This window comes from Saccoglossus kowalevskii, chromosome 7 (assembly GCF_978046115.1).
Source record: "Saccoglossus kowalevskii chromosome 7, keSacKowa6.1, whole genome shotgun sequence".
Taxonomy (NCBI): domain Eukaryota; kingdom Metazoa; phylum Hemichordata; class Enteropneusta; family Harrimaniidae; genus Saccoglossus; species Saccoglossus kowalevskii.
Window position 1 is genome coordinate 1,359,514 of NC_140647.1, and position 24,584 is coordinate 1,384,097.

General features: G+C 34.9%; 1 protein-coding gene across 1 annotated transcript in view; it reads left to right on the forward strand.

Moving 5' to 3' along the window:
* The window catches only part of LOC102807889 (uncharacterized), a 45,749-nt gene extending 22,738 nt beyond the window's left edge, over positions 1-23,011 (forward strand). The window contains exons 6-9 of the mRNA XM_006811566.2: positions 6,110-6,315; positions 10,705-10,987; positions 17,247-17,637; positions 18,683-23,011. Of these exons, the coding sequence (XP_006811629.1) occupies positions 6,110-6,315; positions 10,705-10,987; positions 17,247-17,637; positions 18,683-18,806 (1,004 nt within the window). The 3' untranslated portion in view covers positions 18,807-23,011. The remainder of the gene's footprint in view (positions 1-6,109; positions 6,316-10,704; positions 10,988-17,246; positions 17,638-18,682) is intronic.
* Positions 23,012-24,584: the final 1,573 nt, after the last annotated feature.

Here is a 24,584-nt window from a genome sequence, read left to right on the forward strand (position 1 = left end):
TTGACAAACAGTTCATTCGACAAATGAGAACTCACAGGAATATGTTTCAGCTATTAGAACAGAATGATAGAGTTTTTATAATACTAGTTTAAAAACGCACTTCAAAGATTGCAGTGTTTGAAGATGTAGATTCTTAGGAGGCAACAGTACTGTTGACTTCTCCCTCCACTGGACACCAACTATTTAAGTTGATTTGCATACAAAGCAGAGCTTGCAACATGATAGCTATTCATAAAGGGTGTTTTTTTTTTTACTTTTCATATAATACAGTAGTCACACAATGAGGCAGTTCATATTTGTCTCACTGAATCATTCATTTTTGACAGACACCTGTACAAAATACTTGGACTAAAGCCAGCTAAATTTTTCTGTTATCTTTCATGTTTTATGAATCTATTCACATCTAAATGCAGCACTTTTTTTTTGCAATGAGACATTTGTTTTTATTCTAAAATATCTGAATTACTTTGAATAAAGCTGGAAATTATGTTCCTTAAAATAATTAAACAAATAAGGCACCAATGTTTTTGTAACATATTTACATCTTTTAAGGACATTCGGTAGACTGATTCCCCAAAACTTGTTTGTATTCAAAATTAATTATGACAATGCATATTTATATTGAAACAAACTATGATAAAGGGAATTATTATATAACAAAGGGCAAGGTCACCAGAGTTCAACTATGTTATTTGTCTTGAATCGTGACTGAAAGGAGCTGGATGAAATTACAAACTATGTCGTGTGTTCGACAACTCGTGTATGAACAACAATTTTAATAAATATGATTTTACTTGGTAAAATTACTGTATTTTTCTACATAAAAACAAAAGAATTTCACAATGTCTTTATTAACATAGCGTTGTTGGTAATAGTTGAAAATGATACATCCATGTGAACCTGCTTATGTGAGATCGAAGGAGGAAAGCCGTATACATCTAAAACTGCATCATCACTAAGTTTCCTTGTGGACCACGAGCTCTGTTCCTTGTTTGCACGTTATCATGTTCACACAATTGCAGATATTATTTGTAAGGGTGCCCTTTGAAATGGCACATTTTCTCGATGTTTTAGCGAGTACTCCACAGGTATATGGCTTGTTCTCACATCAGCATAATTTTCCTCGAGTTCACTCATCGCTTTCCCACATGCACTTCTTGTTCTTTGATGCTAGCTTTTTTAGTCCCCGTTCAGGTGCAGCCTGAAAAGGGGAGTTATAATTCAGGTTTTGTCCGTTTTCCGTCTCCAACATTTTCTCAGAAATTCTACAGCAGGTATCAGTGAAACTTGGCAGGTTGATGAACAAGTGTATTCCGAGTATGCACGTAATTTTTTTTCCAGATCTGAAAATCCCAAGTGGGTCTTTTTCACGATTTTTATCAAAAATTACCTCTCCCGGCAACATTGACAGAATGTCTGCGCATGCTCAGAATAAATTAATTACTGTAAAATACTATATTTTTGCTTGCAACATTTTTTTGCCATTTTCGCTGAAGGTATGTTTCAGTTAAAATAAAATCCAGCGAATATTCCCTTTTTTCTATTTTTTACAGTCAAACTTGTCAAAAATCAATGAAAATAAATTCAATACAAAAAACAGCCAGAAAAAGTCTTTTCAGCGAATGATAATTCCAGCTGAAATAAAATATTAGATCTGTGAGTAACGCTACAGCACGTGATTTCTTCATTGCGTGCAATTTATTATAGTACTGTTTATACATGTATTCTGTTCGGCTCAGTGGTCTCATTCACTAGTTACTAGAAGAACTAGTAACCTTATTTGATTTCAAGAACTTCAAGAAGGCGGCATAAGAGACATGTTTGCAAAGGTAAGTTCTCCAGTTTCTACAAAATTGAAGGTATTTTGGGGTGCGATTGGTGTACATTCCATGACATACGTACGGACGTGAATATTATGATGATTGCCAGCTTTATATTCTTGTGAAAAGCCAAAAAAGCAAACAATTGTCTCCAATCTACGAAATTAGTTTGTAAATTGTATACCCTGTCAAATTATTGTACACGGACGATTAATTCATGGGGACATAGTTTCAAGTAAAATCGTTATCCGGTCTTTTGCTTGTGTCGCGATTTCCGAAATATCCACAACTCGGGGGGGGGGATGTCCGTGTCGATCAACTTATTCATTATATAATAGTAGGTTGCCTATGATTATATTCGTATTTTTATGTTGTGAGCATAATAAAGAGTCTAATTTATATTGTACCATAGTCATTGACACATATTGTGAATAGCCCGAATGGGTAAGCTTCGTTTCGAAGCTGTTATTTCTGCGAACAATGTTAAATTATTCTTTGAATGCTCAGTTTATATTTTGAAAACAACTAATTTTTTGATTAAAAAAAATCATGCCGTTTTCCCCGTCAAAATCAAAGCATAAAGATCTTGCCAGAACATCGGTAAATCTACTACTGCGTTGCGTTCACCACGAGGTCACTGAACCGTCATTAACATATTTAAATGAGCCACGTGTAAATGAGAACATGGCGGATATCGTATCTCTTCGAACATTTACATTCGACCGAAATCATTCGTTTACGATGAAACTAAGTTGAATATTACTTCCAATTTATATAAATTCAACAAATTAAATTTTTGTGCGTTTTTATAATCATTACTGAATAATAATCAACAATTGCAATACTTCGAGTTATTCACTTGCGAAACACAGAATGACCAGATTGTGCTACCGTGATCATTCGCTACCGATACTAACGACTAAGCAATGTATTCGTGTTTGTATTTATTCGAAACTTCTTTTAGAACATACTTTGCTTTTCGTTATCAACAAGATTATAAAAAAAATAATGCATGTTACATTATGTGCATTTTTTGGGGGGATTCAATTCCAACATTTCGCGATGCTTATGAACCAAAGGCCTTTCACTCTTCTCTGAGTGTGACACCTAAACCAGAGGTTTTATGGTGTATAAACTGCCACTAAATGAAAAGGCTGTTGAACCTTATTAAAATTAATAAGTACATGTTATTATGCATTTCATTATGAAAACTGACTAAATTAAATGTGATCTTATTTTTAATTATGATTATGATTTATATCGGTAATGACGTGCAATTGTTAAAATGCCTACCTACACATTTATTGTTTTTGTTTCTGTTGCCCTGAAATAGACATTTGTAAAAAAAACAAAAAAAAAAAAGTAAAAAAATCATGCTTGATTAAAATTAAAAAAAAAAAAAGATGTAGTCATGTAGCCCCTTCCTGTTACCTGTTTTCAACTTCTTCCAAAGTAAAACTGGCGAAGCCTTGTAATTGCCATACAATCATCATTTGTGGGAAAACTTGTATGTTATTGAAAATCTTTATTTTGTTGTCTGTGAATTAATATAATATTTGAAATGGCGTAATGGTGCAAAATATTCACAAACAATCGGTCTTCTGATGACACTACACTGCACATTTATGCACAGTCAGTATCCCAATACACGATCACAGCTTACTAAGTGATGATGGTGGTTGAAATGGAAAACTGAATACAAAAATCCAGTAATATCTCAAATGAATTTCTGTCTGCTGTGAATGCATGTTTCGTTGCATCAAATAAATAACCCAATTTTATGATAGAAGCTTGCAATCTTGTGCCATACAGGGTCAAGTGATTGAGCAATAATAACAAATGTGATTTTATGTATTAGGTCATTGAATGTATCCAAAAACATGGTACAGTACCAATGATCTGAAATTTCAGGAGTGCTCGCTGAAGGTTTATCAATCCTGCGTATCGTGCATTTCAGTTACTAGAATTCATACTAAAAAAATAGTTTCTGTTTTTCTTCTAATAATTTGGCCACTTTCAAAAAACAAATATTTTTCCATGGTCGAAATGCAAGAAGAATACAAAACTACTGTGATTTCATAGCGATACCTGTAGGGCCATTGTCAATTAGTTCGCCTGATCAACACAGCGTTATACATAGGACTGATATTGAATCACGGAGAGTAAAATCTTGTGATACTAATCTCTAGAACCAACTCAGATTGGTACATGTGTCTTGTGAACCCGAATGTGTATATCTTTGACTATACTCATTTTAAACTTTTTTTTTTTTTACAGTGGTGCTGTGAACTGAATTTTTTCTGGGTTCCTACAACATGGAGTGTCAGGGACTTTATTGAAATGTTGTACACAAATTTCATAAAATCCTGAATATATCTAGAAGTCAAAATTAAATGGTTTACAGTATTTTATACCCATTAATAATAATTGAAATGCAATAATATCACTGCACTAAAAAGACTTCAAACAATTATTGTTACTTCTCCATTGAAGGTTATGAGCAGACCAACCTTTACTTGCTCTGAAAACATAGCTTTTACAATTGTTTAAATTAACAGATGTTGTTCTATGTACAATGAATACATTTTAAATAATAAACCTTACTGTGTTAATAACAAATTGTATTTGACAACATGAGAATGATTCTGATGCCCAGTGATGATGTTCAAACAAACCCAGGTCCTGGTAATATACTAAGACCTGATTAACAAAGAAGTCATGTACATCAAGGTTCACTCAGATTTATGAATGCAGTTTCTTGAGCAAGTATACATGTATGACAAATAGTTTTGTTGCACTTGTGTACTCTGAGATTCTGAACATGGGTCTGTGGAAGTTTTTAGTTGTCAGTACAAAACTAGATCATCGGAAATCACTTTATGATGAGTTGTAACCACAAAGAGTACATATTTATTCACCTGTTTGCAGATGTTCTTTGTACAACTTTATAATCAAATAACGGGGACTGTGACATTTCATGTCTTGTTTGCACTCTAATATGTTGTTGTTTTTGTCTTTCTAAACATCGAGTTTATTTTTGACATTCAACGAGATCGCTTGAATTTTGAATTTGATGACGGACGGTTCGAATTTATCCACTTTTACAGTGATCAACATTGCGTTCGAGTAGAGTTACTAGTAATTACAAGCCTGATTTACATTTTTCTTGCGGTGTTTTTCGTCAATGTATTAAATATAAGTGCTTTGGGAAATAACATAATTACATTGTATATTGCGTGAGTGAAAGAGTTTGGTGAGACTGTCACAACACGTTTTATTTATTTCCAACGCGCGTGGTCGGCGCCTCTGATTGCGTTTATTTTGTATTTTTGTTTTCAAAATGTATCACTGGCTGCGCTTGTTTTGTTTTCCTCAACAAATTAACTGTTCCGAAATCTTTCATTTTTCGTCCGGCTGCTGCCAATTCAATAATTCGTCGCCGCATGTACTCAGACAAGCAATTAATCGTCACAGTCATTATACTAGTAGTTTAAGTCCAATTGATTTGTAGAAATTCAGCTATGCGATAATTATATGTGCAGTTTTGTTTTGCACACCCAGACACGGTCAAAAGTTAACCAATAGATTTTCTGAACTACAGCATTCGTATTACTTATGCAAATTGAGTAAGGGTCATAGTTTTGAGTTGCGTTCGCAAATAACAAAGTGTCAAATTATTTTGAGCGCCGTTCGGAATAAATTTAGTCAAAATCACACACGGAAACACACACAACACACAAATACTAGTACTCAATACATATCACGATTGACCAGTTATATAGCTGCTTGAACTACACACACTAGGACGTAAATATGTAAATACAGGTCACAGTTCGACTTGCGTAGCAAATGTTACAATGTGTCAAGTGATTTGATGGCGTCTTGTTCCAAAACAGAGAAGCAATAGGCATTGTGTTTTGAATCGTCATTAAAACCTAAACTTATTACGAATAAAAACTTAAGTTTATACATACATCGTACGATCATTGTTACTCCAGCGGTCGGTTGGCAAGCGGACGATGTTTCTGAAGCCAGCCATAGCAGAAGCGAGCGAACAAAAGCGAGCGAACAAAAGCCAACGCAAGTGAGCGGAAAAAAAGCGTTCAGTTTCCGGTCGGAAAGCAGCGAGCGGTCGGAAATTAAGCGATAAGCGGTCGGGGGGAAAAAAAGCGATAAAAGCGGGAGGTTGGGCGGAATGAGTACTGTATGGTGTTGGTGAAATCTGAATTTTGTTTTATCATAAGTTTTATCATAAGTTTTATCATAAGTGCTTTTAATTCACTTTATAGAGGATGCTGCAGCTGTGGAAGATAATGGCATACCAGTATGTCTTGACACTGAATTGCTTGTCCAGGATCCAGATGCATTGAATAAATATGTTAATTCTCATCTGTGCCCTACTGAGGAGGAAGACTATCGTTGCAATCAGGCTGTTATGCATTTAACAAGTATCATTGAATCTAACAGTGGGCTAAAACTAAAGTACTTTCTCAAGGTTGGTGTATTTCTGCTCAGCAGTTTGTTTCATGGTTGCTCTGGTCATAACCAATTTTGGGTACTTCATAAAGTGGTTAAACATACAGCAGTTTAGAAGTCACTGTAATTTAGGTGTTTAGTAAGAGTCAAAAGCCATCATTTGATTCTAAGTTAGTGACTACCGGATTCTGCCGTAAATTCGCCCTGGGAAGTTTCACGGCTGGTGGGCCCTTATTTGGGGTTCAAATTTTCAAAAAATGATCATCAAATATTTGTAGGGGGCTATATTTTCATTGAAAAATCCACCTACGCCGATTTGCAACACCGGCAGTTGGATCACCCAAAATGAAAGAAACTATTGCAGAAGCTAATCTAAAATTGTATACATTTTTAGCTCTCGTGAAACGGAGCTTATGTGGTACCAGTGTCTGTGAGTCTGACTAAAATTTGTTTCACTGATAACTCAAGATCTACAATTTCAATTCAAATGAAATTTGGCACACAGCTAATATATGATGAGTAGATGCGCTGATTAGATTTTGGTGCAATTTCATGCATATTAATTAGTCAATTATTGCATTAGTTAATTTATAACTTAGAGTCTTTAAAGTTTCTTAACAAATATTTGACTAGGGTGAGTTGTCTAATTTGCATATTGCAATAACGTATTCTGTCGCAAAAAAAAAACTAGTAATATTTCATTGGAAGGTCTGCGAACTTTAGTATATAATGATTTATTATATCATGATTGATGTTATTTGAGCAGATACTGCAACTAAAAACATCAAATGTATGTGAATATGGGAGTACGCATGCGCAGTTACAAGAATGTCGCGGCCATTTTTTCAGTTTGACGAAAAAGCAGTACCCTTTCTGATTTTCATGAACGCAAGTTCAATTTCACTTTGTGCGTCATATTCATCAATGGACAAAATCAAAAACAGATGCCGTACAACTTTCTGCCAATCTTGATTCGTAAATGTGCTGATTGCATGTACAATCTGCGGATACTTCGGCCTACTTTCAAGCATGAATATAGAAGGAAATCAACGATTTTTTTTCAGTATCGTTCCAGACTTTGCCAGAAATTTATATAATAATCGCAGTGATCACTACTATTGGGTTCAAAAATGATTTATGATCATTCAAAAATAGTGGCCATGGCTGTCTGTTCAACCAAGTACTGACTTTCACCGCTATTGCGACGCCACGAGCAGAGAAAATGAAAGCTGAATCCCCGCGTCTAAACTTAATCCATGTATAAGGCAGACTCCCAGTGTCTTCTCCTCGAGCAGACAGTAATGTTTCACATTTGTTTTTGCATGGTTTCCATCTTACTCGAATAAAACAAAGCAGTTGATTCCTATTTTACTTAGTGTTTATTCTTGTTTGATATTTTTAAACAAAAATGCACTCATTAAACAAATAGTAAATATGCAAGTTTTTTGTTTTTGCCGAACGAGGACAAGGAAGACAAAATTAGTTTTGTGTAGGGTCGATCACGATCTTCGGTTTGTATCAAAAGCACGTCTCACAAATGAAACATTTTTTTTTCGAGCGATAATTTGATAGCAATTAAACAAATTTCAATTGTTGGCGTGTGTAAGGGCTGGATCACTTACTTTCAACGGCTCAAAGTCCGGACGAACATTAAACTACGATGTTTTTATTTATCTGTTCTAGGTATGTTGTACAGACTTTTTATTTGTACTATTTTGATGATTTAATTTCAAGAGTCTGTCAAGGAAACAATCTGTTGTTACTTTACATGTTCACGTAGGTTTAATTTAACAGATTTTACTTGTCAGCGAAAATAGCGAAATTTGCCCATTGCGTCAGGAAGATCTATCCTGATTTGCTGCACTGAGGTTAATTGCGTTTTTTTACTACTCCATCGCTAATGACACTAATTACTAAGAATTAAAAAAAAAAAACAAGTGCAATTAAGTCGCATTGGGGAAAAAAACCCATAAGAAAATCAAAGCAAAAATTATTCAGACGAGACAAACCCCGACCTCTAGAAATACCTCATTCATAGAGTGCCTCATTAGTGCCCTTTGTTTACAAGTATAGTGTCCTTGCATGTTTTTCAAAATGCCCATATCAAAATCATATGTTTCCATATACAGTATGTCGTAGATTTTCAGACATCTTGATCAATTTTATTGATGGATTGATCTACATGCAATTACATTCACTTATTAGGCAAAGCCTATACCTTTATAATACATGCTCTGATCACACAGGAGCTATTTACAGTTTAACTTTAATTTCTAGCTGGATTAAAATGTAGACCGTGCACCTTTCTCGAAAAAAAAACCCACACTAATGAACCTTGTGAACCAAATACAATTTTGTTTCATTTTATTAGTAACAAAAGTATATTCTAAACAAAAGAAGTGTCAAATAACAACAAACACAACTGCTTTGCTTAGTAGCAAATTATCATGGTAGTGCAATTTTACAATTGTTGATTATTACCTAGTAATGATTATAATAACGTGCAAAAAATAAATTCGTTGAATTGTTATATAATGCAAATAAATTTCAACTTATTTCATCGTAAGCGAACGATTCCGATCGCATTTTTAAAGCTCGACGCTGTGGAAATGGATATCCGCCATGTTTGACCTGAGATGGTGTTCATTGACCTGACAGGTCAAATAGATAATTAACCAATGAAAATGATGGATGATGCTAACGTGTTCAAATTACCATAGCACATTTAAATATGTTAATGTTATTTAGCTCAGCACGGAAGAGATTTGCCAATGTCTTGTTCGATCTTTTGGCATGATTTGTTTTTAAATAAAAAAATTAGTTGTTTAAAAGATAAACAGAGCATTTGAAGAATAATTTAACATTATTTACAGCGATAACAGCTCATTGTCGAAACAAAGCAAACCTATTCACGCTAGTCGCAATGAACATCAATATTCTTGAATTAGGCATCAATGACTATGGCTAAACATTTAGGCATCAAAAAAGATTAAAATAACACCTTAAAAAACTGCTGAAAAATCGCCCTGGGCGGTTTCTCGGCCCCATTTTATTTTTTTCAAAACCTGAACTGCCGTTAACGGCCCTAGGCGAATTTACTGCAGAATCCGGTACAATATAAAGCCTACAACTTAACTTGCAATGTTTTATGGCTACACAAAAAAATATATAGTACTATCTTATAACCTTTTAAAAAGTTCTAATCACCTCTTCAAAAACAATAAACAATCTGTCGATGAAAGGGAGAATAATCCACTCTTATTTCCCTAATTATTACTGTGATATTCAATTGTATTATTGATTCAATATTATTCAATTGTGTTTCAGAGCTTTCTTGAATTTCTTATATTGTTATTGTGTTTATTCAATTCAATCATCTTTATTACATGTTTACCTCGAAGAGAACTAGCACAAATAACGATAGCAGACTCCATTTGAAATGCTATTTTCTTATTAGCCAATCATAGATCATAGCACTATGAACCAATCAGCACCAAGCCCACTAAAATTTGTTACAATGGCTGAATTTTACCTTACAAATGCATTATGTGTTTGCAAATATTCAGAATCTTTCATCGTACTACATAATATTCTGAATGGTTAAAGGCCTGATGCATATCGATCAAGTGTTATTTTTTACAACCAAAAAGAAAACATTTTTTTGGAATCAAGCTATGACTGAATGATAAATAATGCTGTTAGAACTTCAGAAAAGTCATTTTTTGTGTGTGTAAGACTGGTAGTAATTGATGAATGTTTGCAAGATGTTCGGATTATTCCAATATCATTAACACCATGTACAACTGAGGTTTAACAAATTTAGGAGAAAACAGTACAAGTTTGTGATCAGTCAAAATTTTAGAAGTCAATAATTTGATTAAATTACAGCATTTCTGCTCATAGTGCAGATGTTTTTGGTTGCATGCAAACCCTGTGGCGGTATTTTAGTCTGAAACCGAGGACTATTATTTTAGGGTCTGTTCTTTCCATCTGGCCTGAGCAGACATACTTTGACCATTCTCATTCAAACCTGACTCAAAAGCCAGCTGGGTATGGTGATTTGGCACATCGATTGTTTTCACCATTTGGCAGCCATTTTAGTCCTCAAATATACTAAATTCTTACGTTTCCAAATGGTAATTTTAATTTTTTTTTATCCCTATCAAGTTATTGGTTTGCAGGTTCATGTTATATTTTTTGAGATTTGAAGAAAATGGCCAGATGGTAGCCACTTTGTATTTTATTCTTGTTCATTGGAATTCTTCACTGAGGCTTGTGTACATGTGAACCACTATTCAAATATTGACATTAAATTTTAATCTATTGGTCCACAGGAACTGTAAAGATGTATCTAAATTACAAGTTACAAGTACATGTTACACTGACTTAGCTTTTTGTTTTTTCACAGGGTGGACCTTTTGGCCGTGGAACTAATCTGAAAGGCACATCAGATGTCAAATTGATCCTTTTTTTGGAGGAATATTCTAACCTTGGAGAATTCAAGGAAGGCATGACTAAGATACTTCAGAACATTAAAAGTTCACTAACTGCCACTGATGATGCTAATTTAGAAGTAATTGAAGAAATGCCAACAAGTTTGAAAGTACAAATAAAGAATTCCACAGATGGTGATGTAGGTCAAGTTGAACTTATTCCAGCCTTTGATGTGCTGGGAAAAGAGCCTACTAAAGGTATATGTTAAACTAGATTAGATCACTAACCTCTTTTCCACATTGTTTCATGTGGCCAGTCTGAAACATTGCACTATTGCATCAAGAAATGTATGATATATTAGCTCCGCTATTCACTTTGTCGATAGGAGCTTGTCATATTACTGATTGTTTGTTGCTTTGATAGTTGGTGTATACATTTGTACATGTGTATGTACCTTGGTAGTTTTTCTCAGATTTGTTTATTTCATGATGTTATCTTTTGTTCTCTAATTTTGATTATTAATTATTATTCAGATAAGTACCTCAGGTGGACTTGTCTAATATTTGTTAGTCCCTGTTGAGACGCAGTTCGAAAACTGGGTCTTATGGATTGATCTCTGTGTGTGTATCTGGAATTATACAGTATAGTTCTCGCGGAAGCTTTGGCTTCACTTCAGCTTCACCTTCGCTTCAGCATCGCATCATTATGGCATTGTTATGGCTTCAGCATCGCTTTAACGTCGCGACATTAAAAAGTTAGGCGGTTATCGCTTCGCTTCATTGTGGCCTCATTATGGCGACAATGTGGCATCTGCATCGCTTCATCAAACAAAGAAGTACAGAACTCATTTCGCCCAACCTCTCGCCTGCTTCCGCGACCGCTTGTTGAATTTCCGCTTTATTTTCGACTGTGCAAAAATTCGGACTACTAACAAGGCCCCTATTCTTATTGTCCGTTTTTTTCTTCTTTCTTCTTTCTTTCTTCTTCTTTCTTCCGTAACTTTTTTCGTCAAGCCGTTTGAGAAAAACTCTTAACGGAATGGTCTAATAATGCTCTTTACTGATAGTCCCTAATGTGAACTGGTGCAACATGCTTTCAGAATTTCGATTGGTCAATTAGTTTGGCGGCCATTTTTGATTGAAATAAAACCGGAAGTGGCTGTTTGACCACTTTCTGAGGGTCTAGGCGTCTAGATTTTTGTATGATATATAGTACAACTCATGTGTAATAGATATCAGCAATAAAAACCTTAGCGGTCATGTGACTTTTCCCGCCATTTTGTTTTTCCTAAAAACGGCAAAAAACACTTACAAATCTTCTTCTTCAGAACAACCAAGCAGAATGCTCTCATATGTAGTATTTAGCTTCTATGTATGAAGCTCATTTACGTTAGATAAAATTGTTATGATTGGTCACATGGTTTGGCCGCCATTTTGGGTTTCTTCTAAACAGGAAGTAGTTTTTTACTCATGCCACACTAGAGGGATTACGTTCAATATTGCTGCATGGCATCTCTATATCAAACTCTTTCAAAAACCTAAAAAGGATTTCAGATCAGTCACATGGTTTGGCCGCCATCTTGGATTTTAGGCAAAATTGACCAAAAGTTTGGGCATTTGTTTCTCAGAGGTGATTCAACCAATTAACTGCTGGTTTTGAATATAACATGCCTGAACATTGCTACATATGAGAAAAATAATATATTTTCGATAAGTCACGTGGTTTAGCCGCCATCTTGGATTATGTGAAAATGAAACTTGTGCAATTTCATGTGTTGTATTGGTCAGGTTTGGCTGATATTGTGTATGTCAATTCTACTCAAGAGTCGCATTCTTTTCCCTGAATGTCACATGGCTAGGTCGTGTGGCTACGCGCCCATGGGGTGGTGGCTTCTAACCTCATTAATATGCATAACTGCTATATCTTAAGCACTGTTGCAGGTAGCAATTTTGCAATGTCATGCCGAAGACTGCCAACTTTCACCACAGCTATTGCATTTCATGGAAATTATTCTTCTGTCGTTTGAAACAAAATCTTCCTATTTCAAGCCCACCGCGATATCCATATAACTTGCTGAATGGTAACTTTCACCATGATTGATGAACGAACGCTTAGTCTGATGTTGAATTGACCTCTATGATGAAACACTAGTAGTGATGTTATTCTTAGCCAATCGGTAAAGCGGATGCTTAAAGGTCAAAGATGATTGCCAGACAGTAAACAAAAGCATCGTGCAAGTCGTTTGCTGCGACCCCATTTTTCTTGTCTCTTTATTCTGATTAGACGTGAATTAAAAGTGCCAAGCTACCACACAGCGAAATCAGTGGATTAAATGTGCTTAGTCCAAATTGTGTGGGACGACATAGTCAAACTTAAAGACGAAGCTATAGGGATTTTTTTCAATCGCAACAGTGGCGCCGAATTTCAGGGTTTTGACTTTTACGAAGATAGCAATGAACGTACATATAGAGATCTTAGATGTTTTTTTTTCTAACAACTATGAACTTTTTAGTCCCTGTTCGGACGTATTCCGAAAACGGCGACTTGTGTTTGCCCTGTGTGCGTCCGTGCGTCCGTGATCACCTGTATCTCGAACATGCATGGACCGATTAAGTTCAAACTTCACTCATACATCACACATTATATGGGACATATGCACATGCATTTTTTTCATGATCCGATTAACGATAGCCGAATAGCGGCCATTTTAAGGCCGAAAATGCATCAAAATCGCACATTTTCACCATTCCGGACCCGGATCTCAGTTATGCATGGACGGATTTTGTTCAAATTTGGTACATACATTAAACATAATAGGACCTTGATGCACATCATTTTTTTTTTTCGGGATCAAGTTCAAAATGGCCGACTGGCGGCCATTTTGTTTTAAAGAATTCAGTTATGGATCCGTATCCGAGACATGTCTGGATTGATCAAGTTCAAACTTCACACACACATGGTACATCATGTCACAAATAGATATGTGCATTTGTTTCATGATCCGCTTAACAATAGCTGAATGATGGCCATTTTAAGGTCGAAAATGCATCAAAATCACGTATTTTCACAATTCCGGAACCGGATCTCAGTCATGCATGGATGGATTTTGTTCAGATTTAGTGCATATATTAAACATAATATAAGCTTGATGCATACCAATTTTTCTTCGGATCAAGTTCAAAATGGCCAACTGGCGGCCATTTTGTTTTAAAGAATTTAGTTTTTGATCCATATCTCGGACATGCCTGGACAGATCAAGTTCAAACTTCACATACACATCATACATTACCGTTAAAGTCCTAATATAAACCGCATACGTAATAGTAACCGCACCCCCAATTCCGGCTTCGGGGTTAAAGAGTTCTTAACAAAAATTGAAAACGTGAAAAGTACCTATTACTAACCGCACCCCCAATTCAACAAGGCCGTGACTGACTTCATTGTTTCAACCAGCTGTTCCAAAACGGCATTGTTCCTAATCCTATTCATTTGTTTCGACAACATGCCTAAAAATATTCACACCTATTTATTGTTCAGCGGTGATAAGATGTCAGACAGGCAATGAAACTGCTTTTGTTCTGGCGACGACCTCTGTCAATACTCTTTCTGAATACGTCTGTGTTTCGTAAGTTTTAGACAATGAGCTTTTATCACCGTAAAAGTGTTAAACTGAGCATTGAAGTATAATTTATCTTTCGAAAACAAATAATTTCTTGATTTAAAAAAAAAAATCATGCCGTTTTCCCATCGGATCAAAGGCAAAAAAGATCGCACTACATTATCGGTAAATCTCTTCCGTGTTGCGTTCACCATGAGGTCGCTGAACTGTCATTAACATATTTAAATGAGCTATATAATTTAGACACGTGGGCACCATCCAGCATTTTGATTGGTTAATTAGCGACTTGACCTATCCGGTCAATAATACGTCACGTGAGCATTCAAAAACATGGCAGATATCGTCACGGTATCGGCTGTTTACATGTGACTGAAATCATTCGCTTACGGGGAAACTAATTTGAATTTTACTTGCATTTTATAACAATTCAACGAATTTATTTTTCGTGCGTTATTGTAATCACTACTAAATAATAATCACCAATATCAACACTTCGAAAACAAGTAAGTTATTCACTTGTGACCCGCAGCATGGCCGGATCGAGCTACCGTTATCACAGGCGCTCGGAACGTTTCTTGGCTAATAAAAGATGACCTAAAGTGGGATCGGCATAGTTAGTCAGTCACCGGTAAATTCCCCCACTACTCATATAATAACACAAGGTAGGAAAGCGTTGACACCATGACATCGAAACTTCCCGAAAATAACACGATTTTCCAAATTATATTTCGATCCGCTTCACACAACTCAAGCATGATATCGGTAGAAACTATCGATCGACTTACATTTCCTTTATTCGAACTAAAACGGGTTAAATCCTGTGAAAACCGAAACACCAGAGCAATATGAATCAACCCGTCTACGTGGATATTTTGAAGCAGAGGCCCGAGCATGCGTAAATGTTTGAAACTGCGCATGTTTGGAGCTGCGCATGCCCGAGCCTCTGCTTCAAAATATCAGCGTAGACGGGTTGATTCATATTGCTCTGGTGTTTCGATTTTCACAGGATTTAACCCGTTTTAGTTCGAATAAAGGAAATGTAAGTCGATCGATAGTTTCTACCGATATCATGCTTGAGTTGTGTGAAGCGGATCAAAATATAATTTGGAAAATCGTGTTATTTTCGGGAAGTTTCGATGTCATGGTGTCAACGCTTTCCTACCTTGTGTTATTATATGAGTAGTAGGGGAATGTACCGGCGACTGACTAACTATGCCGATCCCACTTTAGGTCATTTTTTATTAGCCAAGAAACGTTCCGAGCGCCTGTGACCGTTATGTGATCATTTGCTACTAAGCAGTGCATTCATGTTTTTATTTGAAACTTCTGTTAGAATATACTTTTCGTTACCAAGAAAATTAAAAAAATAAATGCATATTACATTAAAAATACTGAGTACTTTTTGTATCATGTGGAATTTTTTTTTTTGATTGACTGTAATTTTTCAACATTTCGTAATGCCTATTTTAGGACCAAAATAAGGCCTTTCACTCTTCCCCGACGCCTATTCAAGAGATTGTACGGTGTATTGTTTGTTTTGTGCATGTGCTGTGGACAAAAAATGACCACGCCCATTTAGTGATTGCAATATGTACGTAATAGAAACCGCACACCCGAACTTGAGCTTTTGATCCCAATTTTTAAATTGATACATTGTAATATAAACCGCGGTTTATAATAGGACTTTAACGGTATATCATACATATGCCTGTGCATTTGGGCCAGTCCTTTTAAGGTCAAAAATTCACAAAAATTGCACATTTTCACCATACCGGAACTGAATCTATGTCATGCGTGGGCAAATTTAGTTTAAATTTTTTTTTGGATTGTGTTGAAAATGGCTGACTGGTGGCTATTTTGTTTTACTGAATGCAGTTCAACATCCATATTGTTGCTGCTTTGAATGTATATGTCACTCAAATATGAACGGAACGGGGACGTGTCATTGACAGTGACTTGTGTAATTTTACTGCGTAAATTATTATTGATCTTGTATGGCTGTTGATCCGGTATTTGTCAAAACTGGAAATAATTCACGCGTATGGGGCAACGTGTTTGTCGATGGGGGTGTTCAAATGAATCTTCACTGTCGATTTTTATTTTTTCTGGTTTTAATATTTGTCACATTCTAAGCAATAAATTGTTACACTTCTAATGCTGCATATTGTTCATTTATTTTTGTTGCATATTTTTATTTGCTGTTTTACTCCCTGTCGCAGTTCGATCTGAGTGTTGCAATTTTTTGCGTTTTTTCTTTTTTTTTTGCCGGGGATATCCGGACAAACGCCCACCCTTTCTTTTTGTCGATTTTTCCATGTTCAGGACTCTGGGCTTATACCCGGATAAATACGGTATATAGTATTATACATACATGTATTCACATCAATTTGTTCCATGATCTGATTCAAGATGTCCGAATGGCAGCCATTTTTGTGCTGAAAAATCATCAAAATCAAGCATTTAGGAATGGATTTTGTTCAAACTTGGTACATACGTTAGACATTATGGGACCTTGATGCACATCATTTTATATTTCAGATTAGATTGTAATGGCTGAATGGGGCCATTTTGTTTTAATGAATGCAGTACTAGTGCCATGTCTCTGCCTTGCTTTGTCTGATTATGTTCAAATTGTTTATATTCATTCTACGTCATGTTATAGATATACAGATGTACATACAAAATATATATACAAAATGGACGACCAGTGTCCATTTTGTTTTAATCTCTTTATATAGTACTCATTTGAAGATCAGATACAAGATGACTGAATGTCAATCATTTCAGTGTTAAAACATCACCATAATCAAGCATCAGCTCTTGGATCCATATCTGACATGTTTATGTTCGAACTGACTGACTGAGTGAGTGATGAGTGTATTTTCTTTGGGATTCAGATGACAAAGGAAAGATTTATCAGAGCATCTTAGCTGAATCTGATGCAGAGAAACTGGCATACTCTACACATTTGACACACCTACAGCTAGACTTCTTCAAAGAGATCCCGCCACAAGTGAAGAATCTATCACGCTTGGTCAAATATTGGCTGAATAGTCTATGTGAAGCCAACTCCATAGACAAAAGCACTATGCCTTCTGAATACATGTTGGAGTTGATAACAATTGATACTTGGGAGGAAACTGGTGAGAAGATTAGATTTGACATGGCTGATGGACTTCGTGCTGTACTGCAACGCTTTATGTCCTATGATGCTGTAGAGGTGGAGTGGTTTGTTAACTGTCGTGAAGACCTTGCAGAGAAAATTCATAGCATAGTAAAACCAACTCGGTAGGTACAAAGCAATTGTTTGTAGATGTCCAAAGTTTACTAATTTAAAAGTTAGTTGAATCTACATTGTTATTACCCCCAACTCCAATGTCATAAAATAATCCAAACAAATTATTGTATGTAGTGTCCTCACCAATACTGTTGTACAAGCAGTTAACTCAGGATTATCTTATTTATCTGAAAGATCGCCCTGGTCACTGTTATGGTACTTTTTAAATGCTGATGTTACTTTGATATTGGAATGCAGATACCTTGTTCATTTTATGATATCTTCAGTTTTCTATTTGCTGCTAATATTTGGTATGTACATGTAGTTGCATTCACTTTAGGTGGACATCTGACAGATTCAGTCATTTTGTACAGTATCCTTTGATTCTTTATTTTAGCAAACATATTTTCCACTTTTTTGCTGTTGACTTTGTCGAGTAGAGCTTATCATATGAGTGATTGTCTGTCGGCGTTTGTGTCAAGTTTTTACTTTTTCAACTTCTTGAAAACTACAAGCCTGAATGCTTTGATACTTGGTGTATATGTACCTTGGGTAAACCTCTTTTTCTTTAATTCTCTAATTTTGGTGAATATTTTTGTAATTTTTGGTAAAAAGTAATATTTTTGACTTCTTGTTAAAAACAGCATGTCTGATTGCTTTGATATTACATATACATATGTATAGGTACATGTACATTTATGTATTACATGTGGACCTCTCAGGTTTGTTCATTTTGTGATGATATTTTTAATTCTCTAATTTTCGTGAATACATGTATTTGTGTCTTTTTTGGTAAAAAGCGAAATTTCAAATTCTTGTTGAAAACAGCAAGTCTGATTGCTTTGATACTTATACATATTGTTCGTTTTCTAATGATATCTTCTGTTCTTTAGGCTGCTTGTTCTTGAACTACATGTTCAATTACTTTACTTGGTATTGTTTTTAGAAAGATAACAATTTTAATTGCCACAGCAACAACTTTGATATGGCAAGAACAATATAGAACATTATCAACTTTGTTTTGGCAATAATAGTATTTTTGTTTTGTTTTGTCAGGCCTATCATTTATGATCCAGCCAATCCCCTCATCAATGTTTGTGCTGATTGCAATAAATGGGATGAAGTAGCAAGATTAGCTGTAGGAAGTCTTTCCTCACCATTGCTGTGTTTGAAGAAGTGATGTTGAATAAAAATACTATATTGTGTATGGAAGAATCACTCATTTCCCTACTCATTGCTTATTAATACCACTGCAGGTGTGACTTTAGTATGACTGTAATGAGAACTTTATGAAACCCATGCCAATATTGAAATTTAACAGCTCATAATAGAATTAACTAGAAAGTTAATTATTTTTACAATATTCTTTTCTTGTGCACTTTATTGGTAACATTTTAATATTAACATTTAATATTAAATATTTGTGATACTAAATAAGTACATATGGTATACTGAGAAATTGTTCCATTAGTAAACTTATTATTAATAAGTATTAGCTTCTATAATGTCAAAATATGGTATAAATCAGATGACAACTGCATTTTACACATGCACTTATCTTCTATAACGTATGTGCTTTCAAAGAGAGCTACTAGTAGCTAATAGAGTAAACCTATACTTATCTGCACATCTATTTAAGTTGGTGAATTATAGATAACCAGTACCTTTCAATATTCATGTCTCACTGGTGTAATAACCTCATTAACTTAAATTTGTTTATGCATGTTAGTTATAGTGGCATTTTCTTTTTTTCGTTGTTTCTGTAGATTTATGGTGTATGCAACACTTGTTACAATTGAGCTCCTGCGTTTCCAATACAATATAAAATCATAGTTAACATTTGCCATCTCAGTTTCTACAATGTTTCAAGTTAATACTGCTTACAGCTTAGTTCTCAATCATTTTTCTACTTTTATCTGGAAGAGGGTAAATTAACTTTCACAAATGTTCAATTTCTTAACATTTTAGTACATGTACTTGTTGGTCGTTTCCCTCTCACCAGTACTCTTCCTCCTCACTAGTGATTGTTTGAAATCTAAGCAGTTCTGTGGCGAGGGGCATTGAACAATTGTTAATCATTTATTGGCTTTAAAAGTAAAGTCAAGACAGTCAGTTTATCTTGTCTGAAGGTATTCCAAAACTTTTGTGAATTTTGTGAGTCTGCCCTCATTGAGCAAACTTTAGCTGACCTTTTGTTAAGAAGTCTTGTACTGTATTGAAATTTGTTCACCAAGCTTTTTTTTTAGATCTGAAAAGTGTCTAAACAGTTTTGTAATTTGATTAGATTAGGAATATTTATTGTAGTAACATTTCTTTCTGCTAAGTCATAAATATTTAATTACCTAAACACAAAAAAGCATCATTGATTGACAAAGAACCATATTTTGTATGGAATTAAATGTCTACAAATGGCATACCAGTTGATTTTGTTTTTCTACAACTTCCAGTGTGTTTTATTTTACTTGTTTTAATTATACAAATGGTACAACTTCCTTGCATATTTTGTCGTTCTACTTTTTTCCTTTTAGAGTACATTTATATTTTGAGAAAATGGTGCTTCAAGTAATGCAACATTCACAGTTTATTGCATAATACCAGTAGTTTTCTTGGCATTGTTTAAACTTAAATAAAAGTCAGACTTGTTCATTTAATAATTTATCCTTCCATGCACAGTTTCTCCCACAGTGACTACTGTCAGAATACTGGGATATCACTATACAATTATTTTAATTAGGTATTACAAAGGAATTGAAGCAGAGTTTAATTATTTACAGTTTGAATTCAATGATAGATAAACTATGGACACTATAACAGTTATGTATGGCATTTCGTGTCTGAGAAATCACTTATGGAAGTACAGTGAAAATAAAGTTAAACCCCTGTTTGGCTCCCAACAAGATATTTTTATAGACTTTATCTACAGTGAGGTGACACTCATCAAAATGATGCACTTCTACACTGTTATCAGTTAACACTGCCCATGAGTGTTTTTTCACTTGATCATGCAAATAACTGCTATGATGTCTGCTGTTGTAATAAAACATTTAGGAATAATCCTAGTGGCATCTACAGTTTTAATAACTAAAATTACTATTATGTATATAAAGTTTTGTAACCACTAGTCTTGGGTTAAACAGTTCAGTCAGAGCTGTAAAATTTAACAGTAATTTTAATTATCATTGGTGTATTGTATTTGCCACTCACATTCCCTGGCTCAACCAATTGGGTACATTCAGAATGAGATATTACTTGCATAACTGAATAGTGTTGATGAATACTTATCTTCTCACCTATAAAAATTTATGTTGTGAGTTAACGGGATATTTTTACAGTTAACTCAAGTGTCCCTGCTTAACTTACCTTTTAACTTAAATGGCCACAAAGTGATGTATATGAATATTAACATTAGCTTGTAAATTGTTATCTGCTGTGCAAAAATAGGCTATGACAAACATGTGTCCAGTAATATACCCCAAACCTTGGCATGTTAGTTTTTAGGCTTATACAAGGTATCCATTAACAGGATTATTCATCAATTATCATGTTCTCTTTTGACAGATTTAATTTAGTGTGTGACCACATTTTTATAAAAACATCCTACTAGTCACATTTCCAGATGGTGATTTTTCCCCCATCTGCAAATATCTGTTGACAAAATGCCCCTTGAACTGAAAATTCTTGTCATTTTTTTTATTTAGCAATAAATCAACCCCTATATAAAGATGACCTGTCGATAAAGGGTCGTCTCTCTTGCATGACTGGGTGATTGCAAACTGACTTGGTTTTAAGACAAAAGGGGTTACATTTTTGGGTGATGGTAACTCATTTGGGGGTGGGGTGAAATGCAACCCTTATATAATTTTTATGAATTATTTTCAATTTCTATTGTATATCGTTATTTGATGAAGCCCAATCCTACGAAATGTGAACCTGATAACATGGAATGAGATATTAGTTTTTATAATTTCACTTTATATAGTTAGGCATGATCAACATTGCAGTGGATGGCAGACGCACATCATCCAACCAACAGACTTCATTTTGAATTGGTAGGTGGCTGCACTTGTCAGTTTAAAGACATGTATGCACACACACAGAAACATGTGTGTAGGCAATGGTGAGCTCCTAAACCAATCATTGTTTAAGCTGAGTATCTGTATTTACATACTTTTATAAATTAAGGTACAGGTTTCTGTCATTCTCTGTATTCACTTGTTGGTACACGAGATGCCAAAGATGTATAAAAAATTTGAAAACTTCATTCCAAAAGTTAACTCCTCCAAAACTTATATTTTTAGTGCACAACTCCCTGCACTGAATTTGAAAAGTTTCCTGAACTTGAAAAACTCCACAATGGAATTGGAGATTCACTATTTAATCAAAAGAAAATGTATTGAAGTCCTCGGTAGTTTAGCAACAATGCGCTATGTAATTATTTTAGCTCTGTAAAATGCACGTTCTAATGAGAAAGCAGTGATATGGACATAGATTGGTTTCAAATTTGTACTTAAAATTGAATAGCCTAAGTTGGACTCCTGATAACATTCTGTTTGGCTCCGTTAAACCCTTGGGGACTTGTCTTATTTGATGGCATGAACATTGCAAATTGCTGGGAAATTTGATTTGCTCCAGGCTGTGGTAATTTGAAAGCATAAAATCTTAAACCACATGTATTTACAACACTATTCAAAAGTGAGCAAATGAAATTTGAATTATCAAAATGGTAACCTTCCAATTTGAATACATTAAATATACAAACCTAATTACCCACAATTTTATGAATGTTCTTGAATGGTAGATGGACTTCAACATATTTTTGGAATGTGCCATGTTTCTTGTATTAATAGCATATGCGCTCAATGGCAGTAGCATTTCCATGGTCAAAATAAGTAATATTTTAATGATTCAGTATACAAGTGCAATTTTTGGTTTATATTCCAATAAAGCAAATACAGTTAGTATTGTTATTTCGAAACATAAACATTAAGAGGAAACTTGATCCACATAGCTAGCAAGACAGACTATCTAGACAGATGTTGTACATTTTTCTACACCTAATTACGTGTACTTGAAAAACAAAATTGTGGTTAATTTTGTTAAGCATGGAGGTAAAAAAAAAAATCTATTCTTACCTCCATGATTATAGTAGTTCTGCAATAAATTTAAGTTTGATGGTCTAAAATAGACTACTTGTAAGGCAAGACTGGAGTTAAATTATTTGAGGGATTGAGCATGCAAGCGATTGCTGTTAGTGGCAATCGTATGGGTGATGATTAAAAGCCCTACATAATGTCGTTTCTGTTTCGTGGTCTGCCCCTTTTGATCAATATTGGAGATTATTTTTCACATTCATTTGTTAAATTTTGAAATAAATAAGTTATGGAATACTGTTTGTGGAGTGCGTCTTTATGCATGCTATGTAACAGTTGAGAAACAGTTGTCATTCGAAAAATGAGAACTACCAAATTCCAATGACTGAAGTACTGGTAGAGGGTGTGGTTGTCTGGTTCCTGCTTGTATCTTAATTGGATGGTGTGGGTTGGGGGGGGGGTATTCTTGCAGTGGTGGGTACATCATACAGGTACACCTAGTGTCAATTCACCTTTGCACTCAATTGTGCATTAATTTAAGATTGTTCAAAATGTTTGACCAACTGTAGGTCATCTTACAAAACGTCCACTTACAAACATGATTGTTTTGTAATGTCTTGATAGCAGTTACAATCAAAATTGAATGTTTCTACTAACAGGAACCAGCAAATTTATCAGCAAACCCCTTTATGTGTGTACAACAGTTTAAAGGGCGACCTTGTGAAATGTTTCAACCGTTTTTGTTCTCAGATTGTGAAATGTTGAGACTATTTTGTAGATTGTTTATCAGTGATTTGTACATGCGAAATACAAGGAAACTATGTTGTCAAATTATTAGAATCTAAATATTAGGAATAGTAACTAAAACTGTGGTATGTAGGGGGTTTGTAGAAGAGACATGCATGTATCATGTGAATATTAAACATAATTTAAATATTGTGTTTTGGCATAATATTTAATTTGGTAAGTTGGAAATGTTTTTTTCCCACAAAAATGGATAAAAGGGGCACGTCTCAGCATGACAAATGTCTTTACCAAGGACAGTGATATAAATGGAGTTTAAGAGAAGCAGACCTCAAACTAGTCAATGCCCCCAAACTATTGTTTAGGCAGGAATAACCAGAGAGGAATATATGAAAGTATTAACAGTAGCTGGCAAAGAGCAAATTAATCATTCAACAATTGGACAATTTAAAGAATAAGCAGGAATTAATTGCCATCCATACTTACCTTTCTGAAGAATCTATTCTCTGCCCACGATATTATGAAAGTTTCTCAGAAAACTAGTTTGCTATGTTGGCTAAAATTCATGCACCCCCCAAACCGAAAGACCCTAACCCTGAAGACGTCCCCAACTTGTGCTGAAGATCCCTGCTCCATGCATCTAAGCCTGGCTATGTTGGCTGAAGATCATACCTACTCCCATACCTACCTACTTTCACTGAAGAGTCCTTTATATATCTATCTACCATGCCTACTTTCACTGAAGATCCTTTCATATATTCTTATACCCATGCTATTTAGGAAGATCATCATCTCAATGCATTTCCCTACCTCGGTTGTGTTGGCTGAAGATTCCCTCCATATATCCCCTACTTTCGTTGAAATCCCCTTCATATGTATTAACCTATGTTGGCTTTAGATCATATGTATTCTAAACCGAAGATTCCTTCATATATTCCTGTACCCCGTCAACGCCCCCCCCCATATGTCTCCCTAACTATTATAATAATAATAATGTACAAGATGTGCAATCTTTACTTAATCTGTTATGCTAATATGTTTTCCATGTGACTAAACTACGAAAACTGACCCTCAAACCAGAATCAACACCCCTCAGCGTTTATGTAAATACCCTGCAAGTAAAT